The sequence below is a fragment of the Manis javanica genome, chromosome 17, assembly GCF_040802235.1.
Source record: "Manis javanica isolate MJ-LG chromosome 17, MJ_LKY, whole genome shotgun sequence".
Classification (NCBI taxonomy): Eukaryota; Metazoa; Chordata; class Mammalia; order Pholidota; family Manidae; genus Manis; species Manis javanica.
Window position 1 is genome coordinate 48,718,652 of NC_133172.1, and position 26,439 is coordinate 48,745,090.

General features: G+C 44.9%; 1 protein-coding gene across 2 annotated transcripts in view; it reads left to right on the forward strand.

Annotated features, from left to right (window-relative positions):
* The window catches only part of LOC108404941 (cadherin-1), a 67,713-nt gene that overhangs the window by 27,660 nt on the left and 13,614 nt on the right, over nt 1–26,439 (forward strand). For both annotated transcript variants that reach the window (XM_073226661.1, XM_037025356.2), the window contains 8 exons: nt 13,479–13,708; nt 17,226–17,369; nt 17,485–17,640; nt 18,370–18,514; nt 20,236–20,411; nt 20,676–20,804; nt 22,362–22,544; nt 23,758–24,002. In XM_073226661.1, coding sequence (XP_073082762.1) covers nt 13,479–13,708; nt 17,226–17,369; nt 17,485–17,640; nt 18,370–18,514; nt 20,236–20,411; nt 20,676–20,804; nt 22,362–22,544; nt 23,758–24,002 — 1,408 coding nt within the window. The remainder of the gene's footprint in view (nt 1–13,478; nt 13,709–17,225; nt 17,370–17,484; nt 17,641–18,369; nt 18,515–20,235; nt 20,412–20,675; nt 20,805–22,361; nt 22,545–23,757; nt 24,003–26,439) is intronic.

The window sequence follows — 26,439 nt, forward strand, 5'->3', positions numbered from 1 at the left end:
ATGGACAGCTGGTCATTGCGGCCTCAGCTGAGTGCCTTCTTTCTTTCGTTCTCCCTCCCAACACCTGCAACACCAGTGGAAATCCTAAGAGGGTCTCAAGTCCAGAGCTCCATTTTGGGATCTCAGGCCCCTTTGAGAAATTATCAAAGGCAATGGAACCTCACACTGGTGTCCACATCTTTACTCATAATCCCAGGTGGCTCACGCCTTCCCTGCTGCCCATTCACAGACCTGGAACTTTGGCCCAACTCAGAGGCGCACACTGTCAAGTCCTCAGGGAGGGGGCCAGGTGGAGCAGAACGGTAACGTCAGAAGGTCACAGAGATGTTTGCAGGTGGCCTGAGAAGGGGCAGATGCTGCTCCCTGTGGTACCAAAACCTGCTCAAGAAGGGTGGGGGACGATTGATTTCCCCCATTTAGAGCTTGCCCACAGGCAGGTGGCCACCCTACCCACAAGCAGGAGTGGCAGATCCTGAGGGGTGCAGATGAGGCCAGACTGGCAGGATTCTAGTTTTCTGAGAGGGCCCCAGAGCCTTCACCACCTTGGTGGCCCTGCCTCCTTGAGGTTGGCCTCAGAGGCAGCTGTAGAAGTTTCCAGTTCCATAAATCTATGACAGCAAAAGCAACCAAACCTAGAGGGCTAACCACACAGAGGCTCTGGCTGATAAGAGCTCTTCTCTTTCCCAACAGACTCAAGAGTATGTAGGGACCATTCTGTTTTAGAAAGAGGAAACAGACTTGAGGGTTAATTTTTCTGAAGCCACACAGCTGGTTGAGATAAAAGCCAGATCTGTCTGGCCTCCGAGTTACACGCTGAACCTCATCCTGTTCGGGGCTGAACCTCGTCCTGTTCGGGGCTGAACCTCTTGAGGCCATCTGTGCTTGAGCTTTCAGGAGGCTGGCTGCTCTTAGCATGAGTTATTTCCTTCTCTTCTCTGGTGGCCTCACCATTTCTCCTCTCGGCTGGCCTTTGTCTTGCCCTTTGATACCATTATCACCTTCCCTTCTAGAAGGACCAGACACGCACATCTTGAGGAGTCAGTCTCCTCTCCCATCTGACCCTCCCTCTGCAGAGGGTGACTTACCACCCTTGCCCCTTTTGCCCCTTTTCCTCTGGACCAGTGCCAGAGGTCAGTGTTCCTCTTAAAGCATGACCCTTGGAGAGAAAACCGGCATTCATCATTTAGATCAGTAGATTGTAACCCTGAGAATGTACTTATCAGACCACAAATAGAATTGGACGGAACAGGACCAGATAGCCAGCCTCCCATGTCCTGAGAGTCTAATTTCTGATAATGCAGCTGGAGGCTGCATCAGAGGGTGTGGAAGCCTGAATGCAGGGCTTGCCTGTTGACGTTACTCACCTAAAGTCACCTAAACTCCATCCCTCCTTCAGTTCAGCCCTCTTATTACAGAAAAGAAAAATGTCTGTTGGTATGAAGATAGGAAAACAAACATGAACCAACTGAAATGGTACAAAAGATGATAAAAGCAAGTCTTCCTCCCACCCCTGACTCCCTCCATGAGCAGCTCACAGCCTGAGACCACCAGGGTTACATGTTTCCCATATCCTCCTGCTCCAAGCATTTTCTCTACCCTGTTTTGCTTTTAGCTTATAAGGACAAGTCCCTCCCATGCTGTTACATACAAACAGATTTACTGATTCTTTTTAACGGTTAACTGGTTCTTCTTCATTTCTGCACTGTTTTCTATTGAGGGGATGCCCGCTGTTTCCTAACCAGGCCTCTGCTGATGCTGTTTCTATCTTTTGCCACTTACTCGAACCTGCAGTGACTCTCCTTGTACGTTTGTCCTCGTGCATGTTCTGGACATGGGCTTTGCTGGATGAGAGGATGTAAGAATGCAAAACCCATACACGTCAGAATGCCTTCCAGAAAGCCGTGCTGGTCCTACTTGTCACAATGTCTGAGAAGGCCATTAAGCTTCATTCACATCTTTGAGGATACAGGTCAGACTGTGCTTGGTACTGTTGAGAAAACCAACCCACAAAGAATGAAAGGGATTTGCCTGAGCCTTCGTCTTCCTGACAAACCCGAAAGAGAATCTGGTCGCATGACTTGGCCTCTGGCGTTCTTCTGCCTAGACCCCTTCCTTCTCCAGTCATGTGTGGATCACCCCCCCTTCTTTCCCAGCCCCCGTGGGACCTTCCCTATGGTCTCATGTGTCCTGGGTTGCTGAGATTCTCAGAGGGGTCACAGTTCCCTGGGGATAAGTCCTCTGAGCATTTGCAGTAATACAAATTCTTCTATAAGCAATAAGCAATTTATGTATGGTTCCCTACAATTATTTTTTTTTAAAGAATGGGTGAATATGTTTACATGGCTGAAAAATTGACCCATGTAAAAAGTATACAGTGAAAAATTCTACTCCCACTCTGTCTTCTTTTGGTCCAGTAACAGCACATCCCCTGTACCTGTAATCTTGCTTCTTGGTTTCTTCCAAAGTTTGTATGCAAATATAAGCAAATAGGAACACACAAAACCCACAATCTTAGCCCCATGCACTGCTTTGCACCTTGCTTTTATCAACAGCTAACAATGTGTTGTAAAGTGCATTCATTCCACAGCAGTGCCTCAAGAGCTTTCTCTATTGTTTCATAGCCACATAGTACTTCCTTGCAAGGGAATTCCATAGGTGTTTAACTAATCCTCTATTGGTGGGTGCTTGGGTCGTTTCCCAAGTTTTGCTACTACAAACAATGCTTTAATGAGTGACCTTGTACTTACGTCAGTTTGCCTGTGTGCAAATTTCTGATTTTTGATCACATTGGAAAATGGGAAGAGGCTGTGTAGAGGGACCACAGAACCTGGCAAGAGCTGCAGCCAGGAAACTAAGTTTGGGAACTGTTGCTGTGTCACTGCCCTTGTGATGGCAGCCTGACCACTGCCTCTTTGGAGAGGTGGCCACGTGACCTGTGGCTGCACCCCGGCAAATGCCTGAGTCTGCATTTGGAACCCATGGATTGGTCATCTTCATGTCATTTTCCTTTTCTTCTTTTCATTCTTTTGCTTACTTGGAGTGAGCACCCTAGTCTGAGATCTTTCTGCTTTTCCATGGTCCTTGGAGGGGTGCAGGATTGGTCGTGGGGTGTATTTCTCAGGAGCCTGCGCAAAGGCACATTGAGTAGACTTAGCAATCACCCTTGGAAGCAACTCTTGCGCATCAATGCTTATTTGTTCTTGATAATGAAAAATGATGCTAGCGTCCATTAAAAACGAGAGAGAAAGCCGCCTCTTGTGAGCGGAACTGGACAAGTGAGCACTTGTGTTGGAGTCATCCGCAAATGCATGTGACCTGAAGATGCTGGGAAATGCCTCACTTCTGCAGCTTTGGCTTCCAGCTGTTCTTTTGAGCTGTTTCAAGAGTTTTGTTCCAAATGTCAGAGGCAGAGGGCCCCAGCTTTTCCAGTGCAACCCACATTTGGAAAAGGTGCAAGCCTCACATTTGTTCTTTGTGTTGTGGAAGACGTTTGCAGACCTTGTTCCTGAGTTACTGAATGGTTCAAAATTCCAACCTCCATGACAACTTCCCATATTTCCCCAGCCAGTGTCAGCATATTTCTGTGTCCACTAGGGCTTGGCAAATGCTGTCCCCAGATTGGCGCGTAGTCGCTCTGGGCAGTGTTCTTTACAGAGAATGGTCTGTGGTTTTAGCAGTCTGCCTTGGTGCCCAGCATAGGTTTTAAATACATCTCATGTTGCTTGGAACTACCTACCCTCGCCAGCGGCTCTCCCTCAAGGCAGAGCAGTTTTAGCCTGGTGGCTAAGCCAGTGTTGGCTGGTTCTGGTTGTGAATCCTACTTCAGAGACTGGCCCTGTGACCTTGAGCAAATGACTGAAGCCTTTCTGGGCCTCTGGCTCATCAGCATCAGAGGACTGAAGAACCCCACCTGCTAGGTAGCCGCTTAGGAGTCAGCGTTGGTGAAGTGCTCAGCACAATCCCTACACATAATGACTATCATTTTATTGGGCATTTACTATTCTAATTATTGCTAATTAAGAATTATTTGTGGCTTTGCTTTACCCTCTCCACTTTTTTATACCTCTGACTTTGGCATTATTGGGTGAAAGAATGGTGTCTTTTTTAAACCAAGGGAATTTGACTCATGGGGTCCTCAAAGGAGCCTGTAGTAACTCTCTTTGTTTGTACAGGTTCATTGAGATGTAATCCTCATACCGTACAATTTACCACTGTAAGCATAGCAAGGTGATTCTTACAGATGTACACAGCTGTGCAGCCATCACCACAGCCCAGTTGTAGAGTACTTGTCATCGTCCCCAAGTTCCCTCCCGCCTATGGGTGGGCAAGCCCCATGCCCACCCTCAGCTCCCAACCACTGATCTTCTTTCTGTGTCTAGTGTTCTAGGATTTATATAAATGGAATATGTAGTCTGCTTTGCGCTTTAAAAAAATACCCAGGCCTGGGCCCTAACCAGACTGAGTCCTGTCTTAAGGTGGGTAATCTTTTCTAGTCTTGTGTTTTTCTTTCACTTAGCATAATGCTTTTAAGGTTCATCTATGCTATTGGATGTGATGCTTTTTATATCATTTTTACTGCTGAGTACTACCATATCTGTCCTAGTAAAAAGTTCCCAAACTTATTTTCCTTGATTTTTATTTTTTAATGGGAAAATGGGAGAAAGAGGAAAGTTATAGATGAGGGTCCCTAAAAGTACAGTAGTATCCTTACCCTAATTTTAGAAAAACAGGCTATCAGGGAATGCAGGACAGGGGAAGTAAGTAAATTAGGAAAGTGGTATAGACATGTAACAAGCATTAACAGTGGCTTCTCTCCATGGATGGGACCGTGAGAGCTTTATGCTTTGTGCTTATTTTTTGTTTTTGGTCAATAGATATAATTCCCATATCACACATTTACCTATTTAAAGTGTAGAATTCAGTGGCTTTGCAATATATTCACAGTTGTAACACCACACTTTTAGAATATTTTCCTGCTGAAAGGAATTCCTTACCCCTTAGCTGCCATCCCATGGCTCTCCCCGACCCACACTCGCAGCCCTAGGCAATTACTAATTGATTTTTGGTTTAAATTGACCTACTCTAGACATTTCATACAAATTGAACCCTATAATACATGGTCTTTTATGACTGGCTTCTTTCCCTCAACAAAGACTGTGGGTGTTGGGGTCAGCCAAACCTGGGTTTGAATTCTAGCCCTGCCACAAATCTCTGTGTGACCTTGGGAGAGTCACTTAGCATCTCTGAGCCTTTACCAGTAACCTGGGAGAGTGATCCTTCCCTTATTGGTTGTTGTGATCATGTTAAAGTGCTTGTTATACCTTTTGCCTCTCAAATGGCAGCCTTTGCAGAGCCATTCTCCACTCCCACTGGAAGATCTAAAATATACCCATGCCAGGCTTGACCCGCCCTGGAGATCAGATGCAGTTAGCCTGGGGCAAGGCCTGGGCCTGGGTATTTTTAACGGCATCCTAGGAGACTATGTACAGGGCATATTAGATGCTGGGTAGAGATGATGTCAGAGGTGTTTTGACCAAGGCACTTTTTTTCACAAGTAGGCAGTTAAGACCTGGAGACCCTTTCCCGCTGCATTAGGGCCTAGAACCTGGTCCTCCACCCTGGGCCTGTCAGCTGCCTCTCTAGTGAGGAGTCAGTAGAAGTTGGAGGAGGAGGGGGGGTTCAGCTGCCTTGGAATTTGGGGTGTGGGGCCCTCCCTGGCCCTGGGGAAACCAACAGAAAGGAAAAGTGGGCAAATACTGTGGTGTGAGGGGCAGCCTTTTTTTTCTAATCAGTAAACAAACAGTTCCTGGAGTTGCCCAACCTGCCTGCAGGAATGTTTTCTGGAACGCAGCCGGTGGGAATGATCAATTATTGCTTCTGTATTTAAGCAGGCATGTTGGGTGTTTGTGTATTTAACATGCAGCCAGAAGCTAGGACAATAACACTCGTCCAATTTGGTGTGGAAGCCAGGGGGGGCACCCCCAGTGCCCTTGGGTTATTTTTTGATTAAACCAAACAAGTGTCCTCCCCTTCCCCCACCTCCCATTACAGGGAAGAAGTTCTCTCAATCTCTACAGCAGGCCAGATGCCCAGTCCTTGTTAGACAGAAATAAAATTGCTACCCCCTCCTCCCTTTTTGGAAATGAATTGAGATGAGACTCCTTGTCATTGAGAGTCTGCACTGGAAAACTGAAGCCAAGCCCTTGACCTCAGACTCAAGCAGAGAAGCAGCCCCAGCTTCTCCAGCTGAGCCACTGGCCCCCCACTGAAGTGGGTTATGTTCAAACTAAACCAGGTGAGATTTTGTCAGTGGGTGCTGGCTCATTTCTGGACTGCCCGGGAGTGGTCTGGAAAGGCAAAGGATTTAAAACGGAGTTATTTTCTGGCCTTGATCTCAAGCAGGGCCAGGGGACTGGGGAGCTGGAGCCAGTGCTGCTCCCAGGTCTGTGGGGGACCCGTACCCTAACGTTACATTCATTCTGCTGGAATGTCAGCCCCAGGAAGGCAGGGCTCATCTCCTGTTGGTCTTCAGTACTAGAACAGGGCCCAGCATGTAGTAGGTGGGCAGCAGGCATGCAGTGCCCAAGTGGGCCTTTTAGCTGTCCCCGCGCACTGCTGAGTGGCTCCCTCCCTTGCCTTGGCATGCAGCCAGAAGCTGGCTCTTAAAACACCCCTTCTTGAGGCCTTCCCTAAGTGCTTTTATTAAATTGTCCCCTACATCCCAGCTACTGCGTAAAGCCTTGAATCTCCTACCTGCTTATTTTTCTGTATTAATGCTTTTCATTCCCGATACTTAATAGTTTATCTGTTAATTCTCTCTTCCCCACTGGCATGTCAACCCCAGGAGGGCAGGGACTGCCTTGTTCACTGCTATTTCCCAGGCCTGAGAAGGATGCCTGGCAAAGAGCAAGGTCTCAGCAAATACTTGAAGAAGAATCCTTAAAGCCCCATCCCCTGCAGGAGATGAGGCTGTCTCCATTTACATAATGCAGAAACAGATGCTCAAGGAAGGTCAAAAATGGCTTAATTTGCCCCTGGTGGCACCTAAGAAGCAGAGCTGTGATTTGAACCCAAGGTTTGTTTTTTTTTTTAGCTCAACCCCATTCACACAAATGTAAAACTATAAAAGTATTTGCACTAGCTTTTACCAACTCCAGAAGTGCCATTTACAACATCGTTCACTGGGCCGATATGATCCACGTCCATGGTGTTTGCTGTCTGAGAACTACAAAAGCATTAGCCCAAGCAGAAACAGGAGAAGGAAGCAAAAATACACTGCCACGGTGACTCAGAGGCACAAGTGACCCTGAAATGAAGGGGTGTATCAGGGAGGACCGATCACCTCTTCATCCTTGCTGCCTCCTCTTCGCAGGGGCCTGGGCTAATTTTTCCTTAACTTACGCCTCACTGCTTTTCTCTCCGTGCATCAGCGCCCTGCTCTCAGGCTCAGCCTGTTTTGATGGGAATAAGAGCAAAGGAGACTGCTCCTTGCTTCCTACCCAGGCAGCATTCATTGTTGCCTTCTGTTAGGGGGTGAGTTAAATGAAGACAGAGACCCCTTACAGTTCGTTCTGGGCAAGGACTTGTTGGGAAGCTGGGACAAAGAACTCAATAATCTTCATGAAAGTGAACTTCCCATCCCTGGGGTCCTGCCTATAGGAGAGATTGGATGGGGTGTGGGGGCTCCAGCTGATGACACCACTGGTGCCCATCACACGGGCTTTGTGGGCACACGCTGCAAGTCGTGCTTCTGCAGTGTGATAGTCCGAGCTGCTTCTCTTCCCCAGAAAAACGTCTGGGGTTTAAGCTGGCTGATTAGAGGAACTCTGACTTACTTGAGTAGGTGTGATGTGGTGACTTAAAGCGGAACATTCTTGACTCTGAAGTTTAGAACTTCCCCCTTTGCTTGGCTGTCTGACTATCCTTGTTTTTTGGAGGCCCCAGAACTGGGTTTCCAGGCAGTGTTTGTTCAAGGAGAAGAGAGGGCAGGACTGCAGGGGAAGAGAGAGGCAGGGGAGGCCTTGCTGATACTACTCTAATCACTCTCCTCTTGTCCTATTCTTTTGTGTGAACTAACTTCCTGGTATCCATTCAACTTAGTAACTTGTCTTGAACATTGCTTGTGAATATTAAGACACAGACTTCTCTGAGCCTCAGTTCCCTGATTTATAAGCTGGGGCTGCTAAATCCCTACCTCCCAGGGCTGCCGTATCTCATAGGCTATTAGGTTGTCTTATTGTGCACATGGACACTTAAAATTAGAGACAGTCCAAGACTTTAAAGAGAATCTTCCTGGTGCAACTTGACTGTCCTCAATACTCCGAGTGTGAACAAACTGGAGGCCCAGATGCCTTCCTTCCTTCCCATCTTTTAAACATAAAGTTATATTTTCTGCTGAGTGTGGGTGCTTGATAAACCCATAATGTTGAGTAATTTCATGGACACCCATCACAGGAAGACATTCCAGAACATCCCAGTGCCATCAAATAAAATAGAACCTAGAAAGAAATTTTATAGGTGGTGGTATCCATGGAGAAGTATTGTGGTTTTGTGGTTGGAGCTTGAAATACCACAGTAACCAGCCAAAATAAACTTCTGCCTAGCTGCATGATATACGTCTGTCTCCCAAGATTCCTTTCGTTAGTCAAGTTAAATGTCAAGTCTCGTATCCTGAGTGCTGAAGTTAGAAACCAAAGCCCTTGGTTTGGGGGTACACAATGGCAGCATGACCCCCAGGAGCCTCAGAAGGCTGTCTGATCTTGCCCTTCAGGTTGTGTGTTTGACGTTCTCTTCCTGAGGCTCAAGTTCAAATGGTCCTTGAAAGAAAGCTAAATGCAGTGTTCTCTGGCGTTAGCTGTGGGAATTGTGTTCTGATGAGAGGGAAACAATCCATAATGCACGCCTTTGTATGTGGTGGGGGGAAATTCTGCTTTCAAGCAGTTGATTCTAAGAGACTGAGTTATCCCACTAGTTACCCAATAACCAACTATGGTTAGCTGGCTTTGACAGAAGGCCCCCGTCCTTAAATCTCAGTATCTCCCAGAAATATTTAGAGGCTTTTGAGACTGCCTTGTTTCTACCCACTCACATTCCAGTTGGCTGGGCGGGGGTGGGAAAAGAAACGGAATCCTTAAGGCAGCCTCTTCCTGGCATGACAGCAGTTCCAAGCAGAGAATCGCTGAGTGCTCAAAGCCTGCCTGGGACCGAAAGCTTTTCATGAAATGGGGTTTCATTTTTACTTGAACTTCAGTCATCTCTTCCAGGGTCTTCTGATTAAAGCCACTACTTCTGCCAAAGAGGCAAGAAAACAGGGTGTGTGTAGGATAAAGAATAACATGCAAGAGTCACAATGCCTTAAAGATAGTTTTAAAAAGTCATTCTCACTTTTGGCATCTTAAAAAGTAACTCACCATAATTGCAACCCATGACATAATGCAAAGATGTATAAGGAAAATGTTTTTGTTTTTTTTTTTTAAATCTGCCTTCTACCCCTACTCCAGCCACACAATCTTCCTACTTTCACCCAAATTACTGTTATCCTCCTGGGGTGTAGATTTCCACACTATTCTGGAATGTCTTTTTCATGTTTTCTTTCTCCCTTGATACGCATTCCCTTTTATTATTGGTGGAAGGCCTATCCTTGTTTTGCATATGGGAACCCTGGTGACGAGCACTCACTCTGGGGGCCAGGCAGCCCAGTGCCCTGTGCCCACCAGTGTATCCTGGAGGGTGAAGAAAATGGGGAGATTGATGCCTACCCCAAAGGGTGGCTGGAGTTAAGTCAGAAAGTCAGACATAAAGAGCACAGTGCAGTGTCTGGCATGTAGAGAGAAGCACACAGCAGAGGGGTTTAGTAGAATGAACTCAGGCTGTGTGGGTTCCAATCCCACTCTGCCACTTGAGCTGCCTCAGTTTTCCCATCTGTAGAAAGGGGACACTGATACTGCCAACCTCAGAGTTCTGAGATTAAGTAAGTTAATATTTGTAAAGTGCTCAGAATAGAGCCAGACACAATGTTCTACACACATGCAAAATATTAAGACAATCATCAATAAAAGATAGTTGAAGCTATTAGTGGAGGCTGTAGTTTCTGATGGTGATGAGGATGATATTATTGTGGTAAAAAGATTTTCCCCATTTAGAGTTGGCCACTGGGTTCTCAGCTCTTGTCATTGGGATTTGGTTGCTGGGCCAAGTAACCAAATATCTGACAGGTTTAGGAAAGGAGGACATACGATTTAAAGAATACTTAGTCTCCTGCTGGCATTATTTTCGTTTAACTTTTTATTGTGTGAATGGGCAAATATACCCAATCTCCATGTAGCCATCCTCTGGTTTTGAAAATTTGCCATTCCTGTTTACACCACGTCCTGGTGTTAGCTTTCAGTGTGGTGCTAAGACGCTGCCTGGCCCTCGTTGGATGAAGCAAGCTTCCCTGGGCTGGAGGTCCCCCCTAGTCTTAGCTGTAATTTCTGATTTATCAGCCCAGAGGATCAGGTTGCTCAGAAAGATAATGGGCTGTAATGAGCACCTGGCAATTCAGGTTTGGGCTCCCTGTCCCCACACTTGTCACTTCTCAAAGGGTAGGGCTTAGCCATTATTAAGACTGGGTGCCTCAGAGCAGGTTAAGTGCCTGCATTAAGTTATTTGCGTAATAACTTGAGGCCGTTCCACTTTTTCAGGCCGCCACCTTTGGCAAGTCCAGTCATGCTTCTCCCAACTTCCACTGTCCAGATCTGGGCTGGCTGGGGAAAGGAATTCACAGTGTGATAAATGACGGGAAGCTTTTGTTCCTTGCTTATAGGACAGGCCCCCAAACACAGTCTGGTTGCCCCATTACTTTGCTGAGGTGAAGTTGGGGGGAGGGTTATTTGAAAAACATCTTGTTTTGCTAGTTTGAAAAGAATTTCCTATTTTAGTCATAAATGGTGTTGTCTCCCCAGCCTTTAAGGACTTTGCGTTTCTTCTTGCTTCTGTTGTTATTTTATGGTCCATCTGTTCATTTAGCAAATACTTGTCTACCAAATGAACAAAATAACCATCTCCTACCTGGATTGCTCTTTCACTTTCAAGATGGGATCACATTCACTATTTCAGTTAATCTTCACAAAACCTCAAAGAGGTTGTATCAGTGGAGGTAGTGTTGATGTTTCAGAAGAGAGAACTGAGGTCCAGAGAAGGTGGACATTTTGCTTAAGGCCACTCAGCAAGATTATGGTAGAATCTAGGTTTATAAACCAGTGACAGACTCTTAAGACCAGCCCTTCCTTCTTGTCTTTTATTGTAGCCTATCCCCACCCTCTCAAGTTTGGGAAATGAGTTGTAGAACCAGCTTAAAAGGTGAGGGTAGGGATGGGGGCATGGTTTTTAGTTTTGTACAAACTGGGAGAGGGAGGGTTGGGTGAGTAATAGTTCAAAGGACCCAGCTCCCTTCCTGTGAACTAACTCTTCTTGGTTTGGCTGCTCAATTTATTTGCCAGGTAGCAGACTCCCAGCTACTGTATGATTGGCCTCAGAGTTCTACCATCCTTGGATTCTAGCTAGGAGGCAAAATAATCCTTTAAAATGGCCCTGGCTCTAGTAGGGTCTCTCCAGGGCAAGGGAGTGCCAATCATGAGACTAAGTAACTCATGTTAAGGGCTAGTCCCAGCTCTGCTTTTTACTAGTTATAGGATGGCAGGTAAACTTTTCTCTGAGCCTCAGTTCCTCCATCTTCAAAATGGAGGTGATCACAGTGCTCACAATACTGCCCCAAACATGATTTTATTTTTCTGGTAGGGTGGGGCCGTTGGCTTCAGAAACATTTGTAAGAGTGGCCCCTGGTGGAAGAAATGAAAACTGCATCACAGATGACGAGGGCTTTCTGGCAAAGACTTGATCATCATGAATATAGAAGTGTCTAGTCGTGTAAAATAGGGCTGAGAGCAGGAATTTTTATAAAAGGGCACTTGGATGGCATAGAAATTCCACTGGAGGAGTGCAGGGCAGTTGCCCAAAGAGGAGGAAAACAGGCCAACTTGAGAGTTTCCCAGAATGAACTGTTCATTGATCTCTCTGCCTGGGAAGCTCTTGATCCAGGTTTCTGCAAGGCTGGCTCCTTCAGGTCTCAGCCCAGATTCCTCTACTTTAGAGAGGCATGCCCTCACTATCCAATATAAATTACACCTTCCCCAAGCTCCCTCCCTATCACTCTCATACCACCCTCTTTAATTCCTTTGTATCTAGCACTTACCACATGAAATGATTGGTTTCTTCATTTGTCCATCTCTTCCACATTAGTGTAAGCTCACTGAAAGCAGAGGCCTTCTTTATCTTGTTTACAAGTTTTTCCTTAGAGCCCAGCAGAGTTTCTGGCATCTAGCTTGGTGGAAATCTGTTGAATGAGACCTTTGGGACACTGATGTTCAGTATAGGCACTTTTCACCATAGCTTCTCCAGCTTTGGGTTTTAATACTTTTTAAGTTTTAATACTTTAATAGCAATAAAGCTTTAAATAGTCTGTTACAACATTGGTCATAAACATTCCCCAACCCAAGTAGTCCTTTTCTGCCTTTTGCATTTGTCTTGATACCCTGTATATATGATCACACTGAAGACATTCCCATGCAACCTTCATTATCTCCTCTGACAGTGATCAGTTTCTCCTCTGTGCTTCAGATTGCAAGCAGGCATTACTACCTCTTTGTGCCTCCGATGATAAGTATGTAATCAGCACTCAATAAATATTTAGTTACCAGTGTCTTTAGTGGAATGCTTTTGAGGGAGGGCTGAATAAATGATTAACCAAAGCTATGTTTGTTTTTAAAATTTTTATTGAAGAAACTTCAATATAATGTTTATTATGTGCCAGGCATTGTTCTGTGTGTCTTAAAACAACCCTAGTAGAAAGCTGATGTTGTTGCCTTCATTCTACAGATGGGTAGATTAAAGCACAGAGATTAAATGATTTGCCCAAGGTCACAGAGCTCATAAGCAGAGACAGTCTGTTCCAGAGTCCATATTCTTTCAACCTTTATGCCATGTGCCTCTGTCTTACTACATGCCACTGTTCATTCAAATGTATGCCTCTCCGTGGTATTTCACTTACCTTCATCTCTCAGCTTTTGGACTCAATAGGTATTCTGTCTGAGTTATTTCAGTGGTCTGTTTTTATACAGTCAAGGGCCATGGGAAGGAGAGGCCCCTTTAATATTACTGAAAAGGAAAAGGTAACTTTCTAGACAGATTAAGGTATTCACTTTACAAGTAGATGAGAAAAAAAATCAGACCACATTTAACAGTCATGATGATACTACACTAATATGATACCGATTACTTTGGTATCTTTGCTCTTCCGTCACCAGACTGTGGCTTGTTCTGCTTGTACTTCTCTCGTGTGAGTCAGGCTTTTGGTGGGTGAATTCAGGTTGCCTTCAAGAAGGAATGCTCTTGTCTTTAGTCTGCTCAGTTTCCTAATGGCTGTGATTTATGCCCTGCAGTGAGTTTCGAAGGATGCACTGGTCAACCAAGGACAGCCTATTTTTCTGATGATTCCCGGTTCCAAGTGGGCCCAGATGGTGTGGTTACGGTTAAACGGCCTGTGCAACTTCATAATCCAGAGATGAGTTTCCTTGTCCATGCCTGGGACTCCAGCCGCAGGAAGCTGTCCACCAAAATTATACTGAAGGCAGCAGCCCACCACCGCCACCCCCACCGCCGCCACCATCACGTATGTTGGAGCATTTCCTGAAGTTCAGTATTAGTCTGCGGCCTAATCCAGGTTTCTCTGCTGTGGTACCATTCACATGTGGGAGTGGATAGTTCTTTATTGTGGGGTTGTCCCATGTGTTATGTAATGGTCGGCAACGTCCCTGGCCTTAACCCACTGGATGGATGCCAGTAGCACTCCTCTAGTTGTGACAACCAGCAATGTCCCCAGACACGGCCAGTGCTCCTGTGGGGAGAAATCACCCCTAGTTCACTGGTTTGACTGAACTAATTCTCACTGGGGAGTGTTTCTGTTGGGTGTTTCTTTTCTCGCAGGTAGTGTAGCATAATGGATAAGAGCATGGACACTATCTGGGATTGAATCCCAGCCCTGCCATTTATTAGCAGAATACCTTGGGAGAGTTACTTAACCTGTCTGTGCTTTGATTTTCTTATCTGTAAACTGATAAGATGATAGCAACTGCCTGGATTAACACATGTGAAATGCTTGAACTGCTAGGCAGATAATAAGTACTCAGTAATTGTCACCTGTCTGTTCCTGGGGGAAGAATGAACAGGTCAATTCTCTGATCATTTTTGCCCTTTGTGTTTCTAGTGAGGAGGGTCTTGGCAAAGAAGGGGAAGAAGGAGTGGGAAGCCCTTGCCCCACTGGACTATAATCTCCACAGGATCCTACCCCGTTGTACTTACGGTGCCTGGCGTTTGGCCTGGCACATCCTAGGAGCTCAGTAAATATTGAATGGACAAATGATGGATTGGCCATGAAGGAAAGAATATGTCTGCCCAGGTTTCTGGGTCCTGCTACATAAGCCAAATGCCTTTGCCAGTTTCTAAACTGCTCTCATGGTGCTCCTACCAAAGTGTTTCTCTAGGGGACGCTGGTCATTTCCTGCTACTGCCTTGGAAGTGTGAAACATGTTGTAAGTGCCAAGGGCTTTTTTGGCTGGCTCTTGTTTTTTTCCCCTAAAGACTGTTGAGATTCTAGGAAATTAATAATCATGATCTGATTTTCCTCCCTGGTATAATCGGACAGATCAGAAAAATGAGGAACATAGTAGAACTATATTAACATAATTCTCTGACTCATGACTCCTACTTCCTCCATCATTCATCTAAGTTCAGTTCAGCACAGGGAGTTCTTGCTGGGCAACTGTGCGTGGAAGCATCTTAGGACCAAAAGATAGTTTTGAGCTTGGGTTTTCCATTTCCTACCCACCTCTGCCACCTTTGCGTCTGCCTCCATATCTGTTGTCTCATTGTTAGGTTCAAGTACATGTTACAGAAATACACACATTATATGCAAAGTAGCATGTTTCTCTTTCAAGTTAAGCAAGTCCAAGGGTGACTTGGAATTCTCATTATGCTTACATCACGTGGGCTAGAACTTGGCTTCATGGCCATATGTAGCTGCAAGTGTAGCATAGAAAATGTAGCCTTTTACAAATAGTGAATCTGTGGTATCTTGCTACACTGATGGACAGTGACTGCATTGGGGTATGGGTGGGGACTTGATAATATGTAGTAATGTAAATGTAGTAACCACATTGTTTTTTCATGTGAAACCTTCACCACAGTGTGTATCAATGATACCTTAATAAAATAAAAAGAAAGAAAATGTAGCCTTTTACTTGTCCACACTGCTGGATACAAAACTGAGATAATGTGGAGAGAGATTTTTTTTTGTCTTTATTAATTAAGGAAGGAAGAATGGATGTTGAGTAGTGGGTGACAGCTCTGTTATAGCCGGTTTGACGCTCACTTCGATTTGTCTCTAGTTCAAGAGACCCTTGCAAAGCCAGGTGGTCCTGCATTAGGAGAAAGGGTATCAATCTCACCTTCCTTTTAGTTCACGTAAGAATACATCTTATATATTTTAATTCGCCACATTATGCATCTTTAATATATACAATTTTTTTATTAGTCAATTATACCTCAATATAGCTAGGGGAAAAAGAAGAATAGATCTAACTTTCCAGTTCATCATCTCTTTTATCTGGAGGGATGAATGCCATGTTCAGTAGATTTAGGCACAATTCCCTTTACTACCACACATGAAGATGTTGCGTTAGGTTTTGCCAGCACAGTGTTCATCATCATCGTCGATCTGTGGGATGCTGCTGTCAGCAAGGCGTGCTCTTTGTCTTCCTCTTCGGGGTGGCAGATGAATCTGTATGCATTCATCAGTGCCTAGTTGCTCACCGTAGTTGTGTAAGATGGTCATTTTTAGGCTTAGGATACAGTGTGGACAGTCAGTTCAATACTTTGTTCCTGTGCCTGTGTCAAACCCCAAACTTGACTTCATTAAAGGTAGAGCTCAGTGTTTTCCAACCATCATCTTCCTCATTACCATTTATCATTTATTCAGGCACTAATCTAAGTGCTTTATCTGAAGTACTAGTATCTCACTTAATCCTTCCAAGAAAGCTATGAGGTAGATACTGATGATATCTCCATTTTAGATATTAGGAAACTGTGGGACAGAGAGGTTAAATAATCTGCCCAAGAGGCGGGGTTGCAAAGTGAGGATTCAAAGGCACGCAGCCTGGCTCCAGAGCCTGTCGTTGGCCCAGGCGGCTCTGCTTCTCTAGGAAATTGTTGCAAGGATGCAGGCGGTGTGTTGAGTGGCCATTATGCAGGAATGCAGGACTGAGAGGCGATGTTGTTTGGTCGCATCTCATGTCTGTCTGTCTTGTGCATTTTGAATGAATTTTAAAAGCCAGGAAATAGGACTTGAATCACACTTGGCCAACGGTGCTCAGTGATGATGAGGAGGGAGGGGGATGGAATTGTCCTCTGGAACCTTTACCATGTTACCGCTAATGACTTTAAAACACCGAAACAATGTGGCAGGTGTTTTTTCCCATCCTCAACTATCTTATTTCCCCGAGTGTGCATAAAGTTATCTTTATTGCTCATGAAAGCTGTTCAATACAAGTCTCAAAGGGTGTTTCAGGTTTCCATCCCAACAGCCCAACAGCTCTGTTAGAACAAATGAAAACCCTATAGAAGCAGTGGCACAATGAGATTAAGGAACTTGTATCGATCACAAAGTAGTTCTTGTACCCATTCCCAAAACTTAACTCATTTTGACTGATAGCTCCACTTTGGGGTCCTATATCCCTAGGAAAAACATAGAAAGAAAAGAAGAGTTAAGCACTTGAATATCTAGTTGCTGAATAAGCTCTGATGTTAAATCATCAGAGTATAATATTCTATTAAAAACAAGTGAGATATGTAGGCTTAAAATAACTTGTAAAATAATATCAAACCCTCAAACCTGCAACCATATGCGTAATGATTATTTATACTCTGGACACTAAGAGGGATCAAAAGAAAATGTCATCTTTTTCTGGCAAAGAGGTTCACTGGGTTTTGTTCTGGCTGTTCATTTTGTCATTAAGTTCAAACCATAGCCTGCCTCCAGGAGGCTGGAGATGCCGTCTGGATAGGTGGGGCTCTTGGGCCTGTATTAACTCTCATGAATTCTCTGATTTTGCTCTCCATCTCCTTCCTTTTAGGACCCTCCCTCTGGAACCCAGACGGAAGTGCTCACATTTCCCAACCCCCACCAGGGTCTCAGACGACAGAAGAGAGACTGGGTTATTCCTCCCATCAGCTGCCCAGAAAATGAGAAAGGCCCATTTCCTAAAAATCTGGTTCAGGTACAGAAGGAAGTTGTCCGTTTGGCAGAGAGGGACCAAGGAGAGGAAGGGAAAATCCCCAGTGTCAGGGCCCTTCCTTGCTAACATTTTTTTTTTCTCCCCATTCTTTCTTCAGATCAAATCTAACAGGGATAAAGAAGTCAAGGTTTTCTACAGCATCACAGGCCAAGGAGCCGACAAACCCCCTGTTGGTGTGTTTGTTATTGAAAAAGAATCAGGATGGCTGAAAGTGACAGAGCCTCTGGATAGAGAAGAAATTGCCAAGTACATTGTGAGTATCTTTTAGAAGCTTGTTAATGATGGGTCACACCCTTCCAAGATTTTTTGGTCAGCTCCTATTGGATCTCTAGATCAGATGCTCCGGACATGTGAGGAGCTTGACACGTCTAGACCTGCTGATGCGGAGAAATGACAGAACCTTGAAAGACTGGAGGTTGTTCCTTTTTTTCTTTGTTAAGAATAAAGAAGGGAAGAGTCCTTATGCGTCATACATGAGTTTAGACCCAAGATGTCAATTTATTCATGGTACTAAAAGTCCCTGGCCCAAAAGAAGAGGCCAGTGATGATGCTGGGGAGCAAAAATCATTTTGGGGCCTTGGTAGCAGTCTGAGCAAGGAGGTAATGCATTGATGCCAAATAGAGAAAAATCTGTGGGAAACTGTAGTCTGGATGGCCAGAGCAAATTTTGCCCTGCTTGGAATAAGTCAGGAGTGTTTTAGGCTTGCATCTTTCTGTCCCAGGCCTGAGCTCCCCGGCCCTCCTGTAGGCCGTGGGAGCTCTGGCCCGGTGGGTGTGTTCTGCAGCCCATGAGTCTATTTACACGTCATGATCTCAACCATTATCATGACATGGTTGAAGCAGCAGCACGTGTAAGAAAAGTTTTCTGCTGGGCATATCCATCCTTGGGTCTCAGAGAGTGGGAAGGAGGAGCTCTGCTCAGGCCCCTCCCCACTTCCTCCACCTTGTCGGGGCCCACATAACCCTCACTTGGCTGTTGCAGCTCTACTCGCATGCTGTGTCTTCAAACGGGGAAGCAATCGAGGACCCAATGGAGATTGTGATTACGGTGACAGATCAGAATGACAACAAGCCCGAGTTCACCCAGCCGGTCTTTGAAGGGTCTGTCATGGAAGGTGCTCTCCCAGGTATATCCAATGCGAGGATCTGAATACCCAGAAAGGCACTTAGACTCTTCGGACCCCAAAGTGTTGGGGCTGGTGTTGCGGGTCAGGCCCTTGATGCAGACAGAACTTCTTTGGAAGCCACTGTGTGGGTGTGGGTGTGGAACATCCTACCAACAGAAATGCATATAAAATAGGACCACTTTAAACACAACCTTCCCTGGTTAAGAAACAGTACCTTGCCAGTTCCTTAAGCCATTCTTGATGATGGTTCTTCTCTGTTTTCTCCCCGTAAAGGTCTCCCCTGCCCTGACTTTCATGGTGGTCATTCCTTGGCATTCCTTATCTTTCACCAAGTGCATATTTACTTCTGGATAATATCTTGTTTTGCCCATTTTCCATTGATATGTATGTGGAATTGCATTATTTGTACATGTATTACTGGGATGTACTTCTTTCATTCTATTTCAGGTACATAGAGTTCTCCATGTCATTACCCACAGCAATAAGCCCATTTATTCTCATTACTGCATTGTATTATTCCCTTGTATGAATACTTTTATATTCCTGTAAAACCAGTTTATGCCATTATTGATGGAAACTGGGGTGGTTTCAATTTCTTGCCATTAGGTACAGTAATAAGGACATTCTTGGATACACCCCCTAGTAAAAATATGCCAAGAACTTTTCTAGGGTATATATCCATAAGAATGGATTGTCCAGTTGTAGGAAGTGTGCATATTCAACTTTACTACATGTCGATAAACTGTTTTCCAAGGCAGTTAAACCAGTTTGCACACACACCTATGAGCAGTGTATATCCTGGATTGTTAGACTAAGCTTTGGCCAATCTGTTGAGTGTGTAATTGTATCTCTATGCAGTTTTAAATTGCATTTCTCTGATTATTAAGAGGCTAAGCATTTTATCATTTATTTGTTGGCCATTTGGATTTTTTTTTAATATCATTAATATATAATTACATGAGCAACATTGTGGTTACTAGATTCCCCCCATTATCAAGTCCCCCCCACACACCCTATTACAGTCACTGTCCATCAGCGTATTAAGAAGCTATAAAGTCACTACTTGTCTTCTCTGTGCTATACTGCCTTCTCCACGCCCCCTCCCACATTATGTGTGCTAATCGTAATGCCCCTTATTCCCCTTCTTCCTCCCTTCCCACCCACCCCGACCATTTAGATTTTTTGAGTCTTTTGCCCTTTTTTCTTTTGGGCTATTTGTCTTTTTCCTGTTGATTTGTCAAGAGTTAATTAGATGTTCTGGGAACTAGCCCTTTGTCAGTCATATGTATTATAGATATTTTCTTCACCTTGAAGGTATTGATGTCAAATGACCATTCTCTCAGGTGAAGCTGTGGCTGAGAAGCCAGTTTCAGAAATTTGTGGGATTTTTCTTCTTTTACATGCCGTTCACTGACTATAAGAAACATGGCACAGTGTTTAAGGTTATTTATTCCCCATACTTCCCTTCACTTACCACCTGCCCACCGCTCAGCCAAATATCTGTTGGAAAAGCTGAGTTCTTAGAACATTGCTCATTGGTACAATGCTTTCTTCTTCCCCTACCATTTTGGTAAGAATTTGGGAAATTGGAGAATGAGGAGCAATGACATGGTACCATCCCCAGAGCCTCTCTTTTTTTTAACACTGGGCAGAATTGAGTGGAGCTGTGTTGACTAGACTCCAAAGCACAGCTTGACTGAGCCTTTCTCTTTAACGCCCAGGAACATCTGTGATGCAGGTCACGGCCACAGACAAGGACGATGACGTGAACACCTACAACGCTGCCATCGCTTACACCATCGTCAGCCAAGACCCTGAGCTGCCTCACAACAAAATGTTCACCATCAACAGGGACACAGGAGTCATCAGCGTGGTCACCGCTGGGCTGGACCGGGAGGTCAGGGCTCAAGAGTCCCCAGAGGATGTGAAGGGCCAGTGTGTATTGGCTAAGTTCCAAGGACAGGGCAAAACTCTGCTCAGGACAGTTGCCACTTTATACGGTGATGGTCTGAGCTTTGCATCTAAATATCTGTCCAGAGGTCTTGTACTTAGAAAGCAGGCTGGCTTTAAACAGATGATAAAAATACTTTTGTTTCTATGCTATGGGCTGGGCCTGATGTGGCTGTTGGTCCTGACTCGGGCATGTTGAATCTCTCTGCAGAGCTATCCCACCTACACCCTGGTGGTTCAAGCTGCTGACCTGCAAGGTGAAGGCTTAAGCACGACCGCCGTAGCCGTGATCACAGTCACTGACATCAACGATAACGCCCCCATCTTCAAACCAACCACGGTAACACTGCACCTCCTTGGATGGTTTCCGAAGAAGGGTCCTTTATTCACAACTGTGTATGGGTGAACCCTTTGAAAACTTTCTGCAGACTCGTGACCTTTAAATAGGAAGCAGATTGAGGTGGCAGTTGTCTCTGTTCCTGTCAGCCTGGGGCTCACTGGTACATGTGTGTGACGTTGCAAAAAGCATCTACTGAACGTGTCCTCATACTGTGTATATTGGTGGCCAGTCTTACCAGGTTTTATTTGTTCTTTGAACAAGTACTTTCTGAGTTTATACCAGACACTGTTAGACACTGGAGGTAGTATCACAAAGCAGACAAAGATTCTGTTCTCAAGGAACTTATAGTCTAGCTAAAGACATGATAGGTGACTTACACAAATTATTATGTGCAATTATATTAAATGCAGTCAAGGAGAATGTGCTGAGAGCCATATTAAACCTTATTGTATTAAAAGTCAGCTCAGTGGTTAGTAACAGAGACTTGACTCCTGTAGTTTAAACAAATAGAGTTGGCTTTATCTCTTATGTCACAAAAGGCCCAGAGAAGATAGTCCACTCTGTCAGGAGAGACCAAGCCTCCTTTGTCTTTCTGTCCCACTACTCCTGGTACATAGCCTGTGTCACCCTGTGGCCCATGGTGATTGCTAGAGCACCAGCCATATCTGTGCCTCATTCAGGAAGGAGGCAAGGCTGAGGGGTACAAAAGGCATTGCTGCTAAGTCAAGTCCTCTTATTTCTGTGAGGACCCATCCCCCAAGTTTCATGTGCATCTTGTTAGCACCTGCTATCTGCGAGTAAAAGAGGAAATACAGTATTTAATTGGGGCACATTGCTGCCACCAATAATATAGTTAGTGAAGAAGGGAAGAATGGATGGGTATTCAGTAGGCAGTTGGCAGTGTCTGCCATCTAGTACAAGGAAGCTTCACAAAGACAGTGAGTAACAGTTATAGTAAGACTTGAAAGGAGGTTGGCAGATGTGGGACAGGAAGGGTGGAAGAGTGACCGAGGCAAAGGGATAAGCATATGCAAAATGCCCTGAATTAAGAGGAAGCTTAATTGTATAACGAGAATGGAAAACCAGTCAGTGCAGTGAACCATTTGAGGTTGGGTCCTGCAGGACCTTGCAGGGTGAGACAAGAATTTTAGAATTTATCCTGAGTGCAAAGGGATGTCATCAAAAGGTTTTAAGCAGAGACTGCGATGACTAGAGTTTCATTTTATGAAAATTACTGGAACCACTGAGAACGATGAGGGAGGAGGGGAGTGGTGGATAAACTGCAATGTCTTGTGCTTGGCTAAGATCACAGCAGCTGGGGCAGAGTGTGCTGAGGAGCCGGGTAGCCAGGGTTTTGGGAAGCCACTGCAGACACTCAGGAGGACGGTGCCCCACCAGCAGGAAATAAGGGCCCTGCTGGGAGAGTGAGCTTGTCTTCTGAGACTCTCCTCAGAGCTTGTGCTCGCTCAGAAAGCATTCCCACAGTCCCCTGAGTCCTGGCTCCATGTTGGGTCTCCGGGTGTCCTAAGTGACCCGACTTCTTTGCCCTGCCTGCAGTACGAGGGGACCGTGCTTGAGAATGAGGCTGACGTCATCATCACCAGACTCAAAGTGACTGATGCCGATGTCCCCAATACCCCAGCTTGGGAGGCTGTGTACAGCATACTGAATGACAACGAGGGACAATTTGTCGTCACCACAGACCCAGTAACCAACGAAGGCATTTTGAAAACAGCTAAGGTTTGTCTGGTGCCTGGCAAGACGCAGAAGCTGACAGCCGGCTAGCTGCCCACGCGCGGGTCCCCTGGGGTCCTCTGTGAGGCAGATCAGCACAGCGGTGGGGGTGCTGGGGGGGCGGGGCTGGTGGATCATTTGGGGTTTACAGTGGCTCTTCAGGCCCATGTGCTCCCACATAGTGCCCCAAAATTGAGGAGGAAATACCATCTGTTTTAATAAGCTCTTTCCCTGAAACATTTTCTTACCTTCTATACCCATTTTGCAAAGGAGAGGAAAAATGGTTTACTGGTCTCTACTATTTTGTGGTGTTATTTCAGAAGTGGGCAAGTAGGACTGTTCTGGAAGGATGTCTTAGAAACCTGAAAACTAAGAGGTTGGTGATTTCCTTGGCAAAGTCAGAGTTAACAGGTCCCTCAATTAGCCCCAGAACTCTGGCTTCCTCTTGAGCAAGTGAGAAGACCCTTCGTGTTTGGACTACTGTAATCTTGTCTCCCACTGAACATTTGATGTCAACATTTTCTGTTGCTATTCTGTCAACAAAAGAAGCTGGTGATTTGATTCCCTACCATCCACAAGGTCCTTCATGCAAGTTCCCAGTTTATTCCTTACAGCACCTTTGAGGAGTTCCTTTTCCTGCTCCTTCAGGGGTCACAACAGACCTAGAGGCAAAGTTTCCCAAATCACACAGCTAGGAAATGGCCCAGCTGGGATTTGACCTCATTGCTGACTGATTCTGAACCCCATATTCGCCACTAAACTTACTGGGGTTGGCGAGGTGGACAGGCAGGGTCCTCTGTCCATCTGCTGTCACGTGGCCAACATGTCACATAGAATGTGATCATTCTTACTAGTCTCTGGGGGTAAACAAATGACTTCCTGTGCTAGTGTTAACTGAGGTTTGCCACTTGAGATTTCATGTAGTTTGTCTTTATTTTTCTCCTGAGATTCTCAGCTATAATAAGTTTACCTGGTAGTCTTTGAGAACTATAAAAAACTACCGATGTGCAGGCCCTAACCTCAAAGATGATTGTTTACTGAGTCTGGGGTTAGGGCCTGGGCATCTGTTACCTTTAAAAGTTCTCAAGTTAATTCTTAATGCACCCAGATTTGAAAACCACCAATATATTGCTAACCAAAAGCAAGAGTTAAGGATTTCGTTTTTTTTAAACTGACATAGAAATGTATTTCTCTAACTCAGATTTTTTCTGCTCCTTAGGGCTTGGATTTTGAGGCCAAGCAGCAGTATACTCTGTATGTGGCAGTAGAGAACGTGGCTCCCTTTGAGGTCATTCTCTCCACCTCCACGGCCACTGTCACTGTGGACGTGGTTGATGTGAATGAAGCTCCCATCTTTGTGCCCCCTCAGAAGAGGGTCGAAGTGCCCGAAGACTTTGGTGTGGGCCTGGAAATCACGTCTTACACTGCTCAGGAACCTGACAGGTTTATGGAACAGAAGATAACGTAAGTGTGAGGACTTTTCAACCGACGGCAGCTAGGTGTGTGTATGTGTATAGAATATTTAGTTCATAGCATTTTACCATCATTGGTCTGTTCAAAACCCTTCTCATTTGACTCATTTATTTGTTTTTATTCCTTTTTTATCCCCATTCCCCGTATCATTTTCATACATGGTATTGTGTTAGAAGTAGCTTACTGTTTCTTCCCTTTTTAGACTCGAGGGCACCTCTGTAATGTAAATCATAGCCACTGATGCTGAAAACATATGTACAAACCAACCGAGAGCAACACTCCTATGACCATGTATGATACGGAATAGTCTTAATCTTTTAAGAGGTGGGTTTGACTAGGAAAAACCATCAGAGCACAAATCCAAAGACAGGTCTGTCTCGTTAGTAACAGTGTGATTTCTGAGGATCACAGAGGCCTCAGCCAATGTGCCTGCTTCCTCTTCTCCGAGAGACATTCCAATCTGCTTTTATCTTCTTTCAAGGACATTGTCAGAGTGCTCCGAACTATTTAGGAAAAACGTTTGGCAAATCAAAAATATAGAGTCATGCTTGGTAATTGAGAGTGTTCTTTTTTGGGGGGTAGGGAGGCATTTATATTTAGCATCAGTGACTTATTTTATATTTGGCTCCTGTGACTTACTAAACTTAAAATAACAAGAAGTTTTAGTTTGTCTTCCACTTCTGAGGTTCTCTTAGAAAGTGCTAATTCTATCCTGAATGAAAGAGCTCATAAATCCTGTTACACTGTGTGTGTGCACTGCACAGGATGAGCTGTACGGGGGGTCCAGGTAGTGATCTCAGTATCAGGTCAAGGGTGATAGGGGATTTTAAAACGAAGGAGCCCGACTGATGACCCCCAAACCTTCTGACTGTTCAGCCTTTACTAAAACAAGCACCACCTGACATGGTGTGCCCCACTTGGCAGGAAATGAAAGTTGAAACAGAATCTAATCAAGCCTTAGGATCTGATTTCGTAGAAATGTGGGAAGTGAAGAAGTTCAATGCCATGAGAAAGCAGCTAAGTACAGAATGGGGGAACGAAGCATGACACAGTTTCAACAATGGCAGAAGGGTGGGACTGATCACCCTAAGTATAGGTTTAAAGAATATTAAGATCAGTTGTAATGTGTAGACTATTTTTGGCTACAGATTCAACAGTTCACCTATAAAAGACACCCCTGTGGCAATGAGAGAAATGTGAACACAGATTTGGCACTGAATGACATTAAGTAATTACTGTTTTTTGTTAGGTGTATTAGTGGCATTGTGGTAGGTTTTTTTAAAAAAACCTTATTTAAATAAGATAAACGCTGAAATCTTTATAGGAGAAATCTTGTGATGTCTGAGATCTGCTTTCGAATATTCTAATTTTGTACTTAAAGCCAGTGTACTGCTCATCATCTGAGGATTCTTTTAGGTGGTCCAAAATATGAGAGCTGATAAGATGTGTCTTTAATGAAAGTTCAGAAGGAGAGGAGGAAAACCAAAGGCAATACTGCAGGGCATGGGGTCAGTGACGAAGCCGTGGACTGTACGGTTTCCAGGCTGGATTGGTGTCTTAGTATTGAAATTGTAGTTCAGGGTATCTCTGAGAAGTTCAGGACCTAGTCTTAGTAGTGCGTGTAGAGGTCTTTACCCCTGGGATAAAGACCACATTACATTGCTCACTGCTTTGCGCTTTCAGGAAGCTGAGGACTAACCCGCAGGTATCCAGGGCCCTGTCCTCTCCAGGTGTCTTTGCTTCTCTTTCTGAGCTTTTCTGTGACCCCATTAGATAACTGGGCAGTGTACCTCTGTTCTTCAAGCCTCTGTTTCCTCTGGTTGACTGTTTCTGGTACTCCTAATAGGGTGTTCTTAACCAAATTCTCTTGGCATTTGAATAACTGTTTTGCTGTGTAAGACCAGAAGGCTCTTTATCCTCTCTGTACCTGCCGTTAAGTGCCAATAGTGCAGGCCACCCCCAAGTCACCATGTCAACCCAGATCTCCAAATGCTTGTGGCGGGGATGTTGGGCAGCATATTCTACCTTTTGAGAACTACTGTATTCTTGGGGGAGCTGGTTTGAAGGGGTCTGCTTTTAAAAGTACTTAAGGATCTTAGGACTCATTGCTTCAGGCAAGAATTATCCACAGATGCTTAATCTGTTGGATCAAAATTGGTGAATAGGATATTCTCAGATTATCTCCCCTCAGATTATAGATAAATTACAAAGAGAAAAAAGGTACCTTTACTGTGAAGAAATCTGATGGCCTCTCCCTTACCCAAGTGCAAAGTTAACATCCCCAGAAAAACAACAGACGTCATGTCCCTCCTAGTGTGATGCGGTGGGGACACATCACCTGTGCTGTGTTCTCACCCCACACCTCCACTGCACGGCTTGAATCTATCAGGGAATAATTGGACAAACCCAAATGGATGGGTTTTCTACA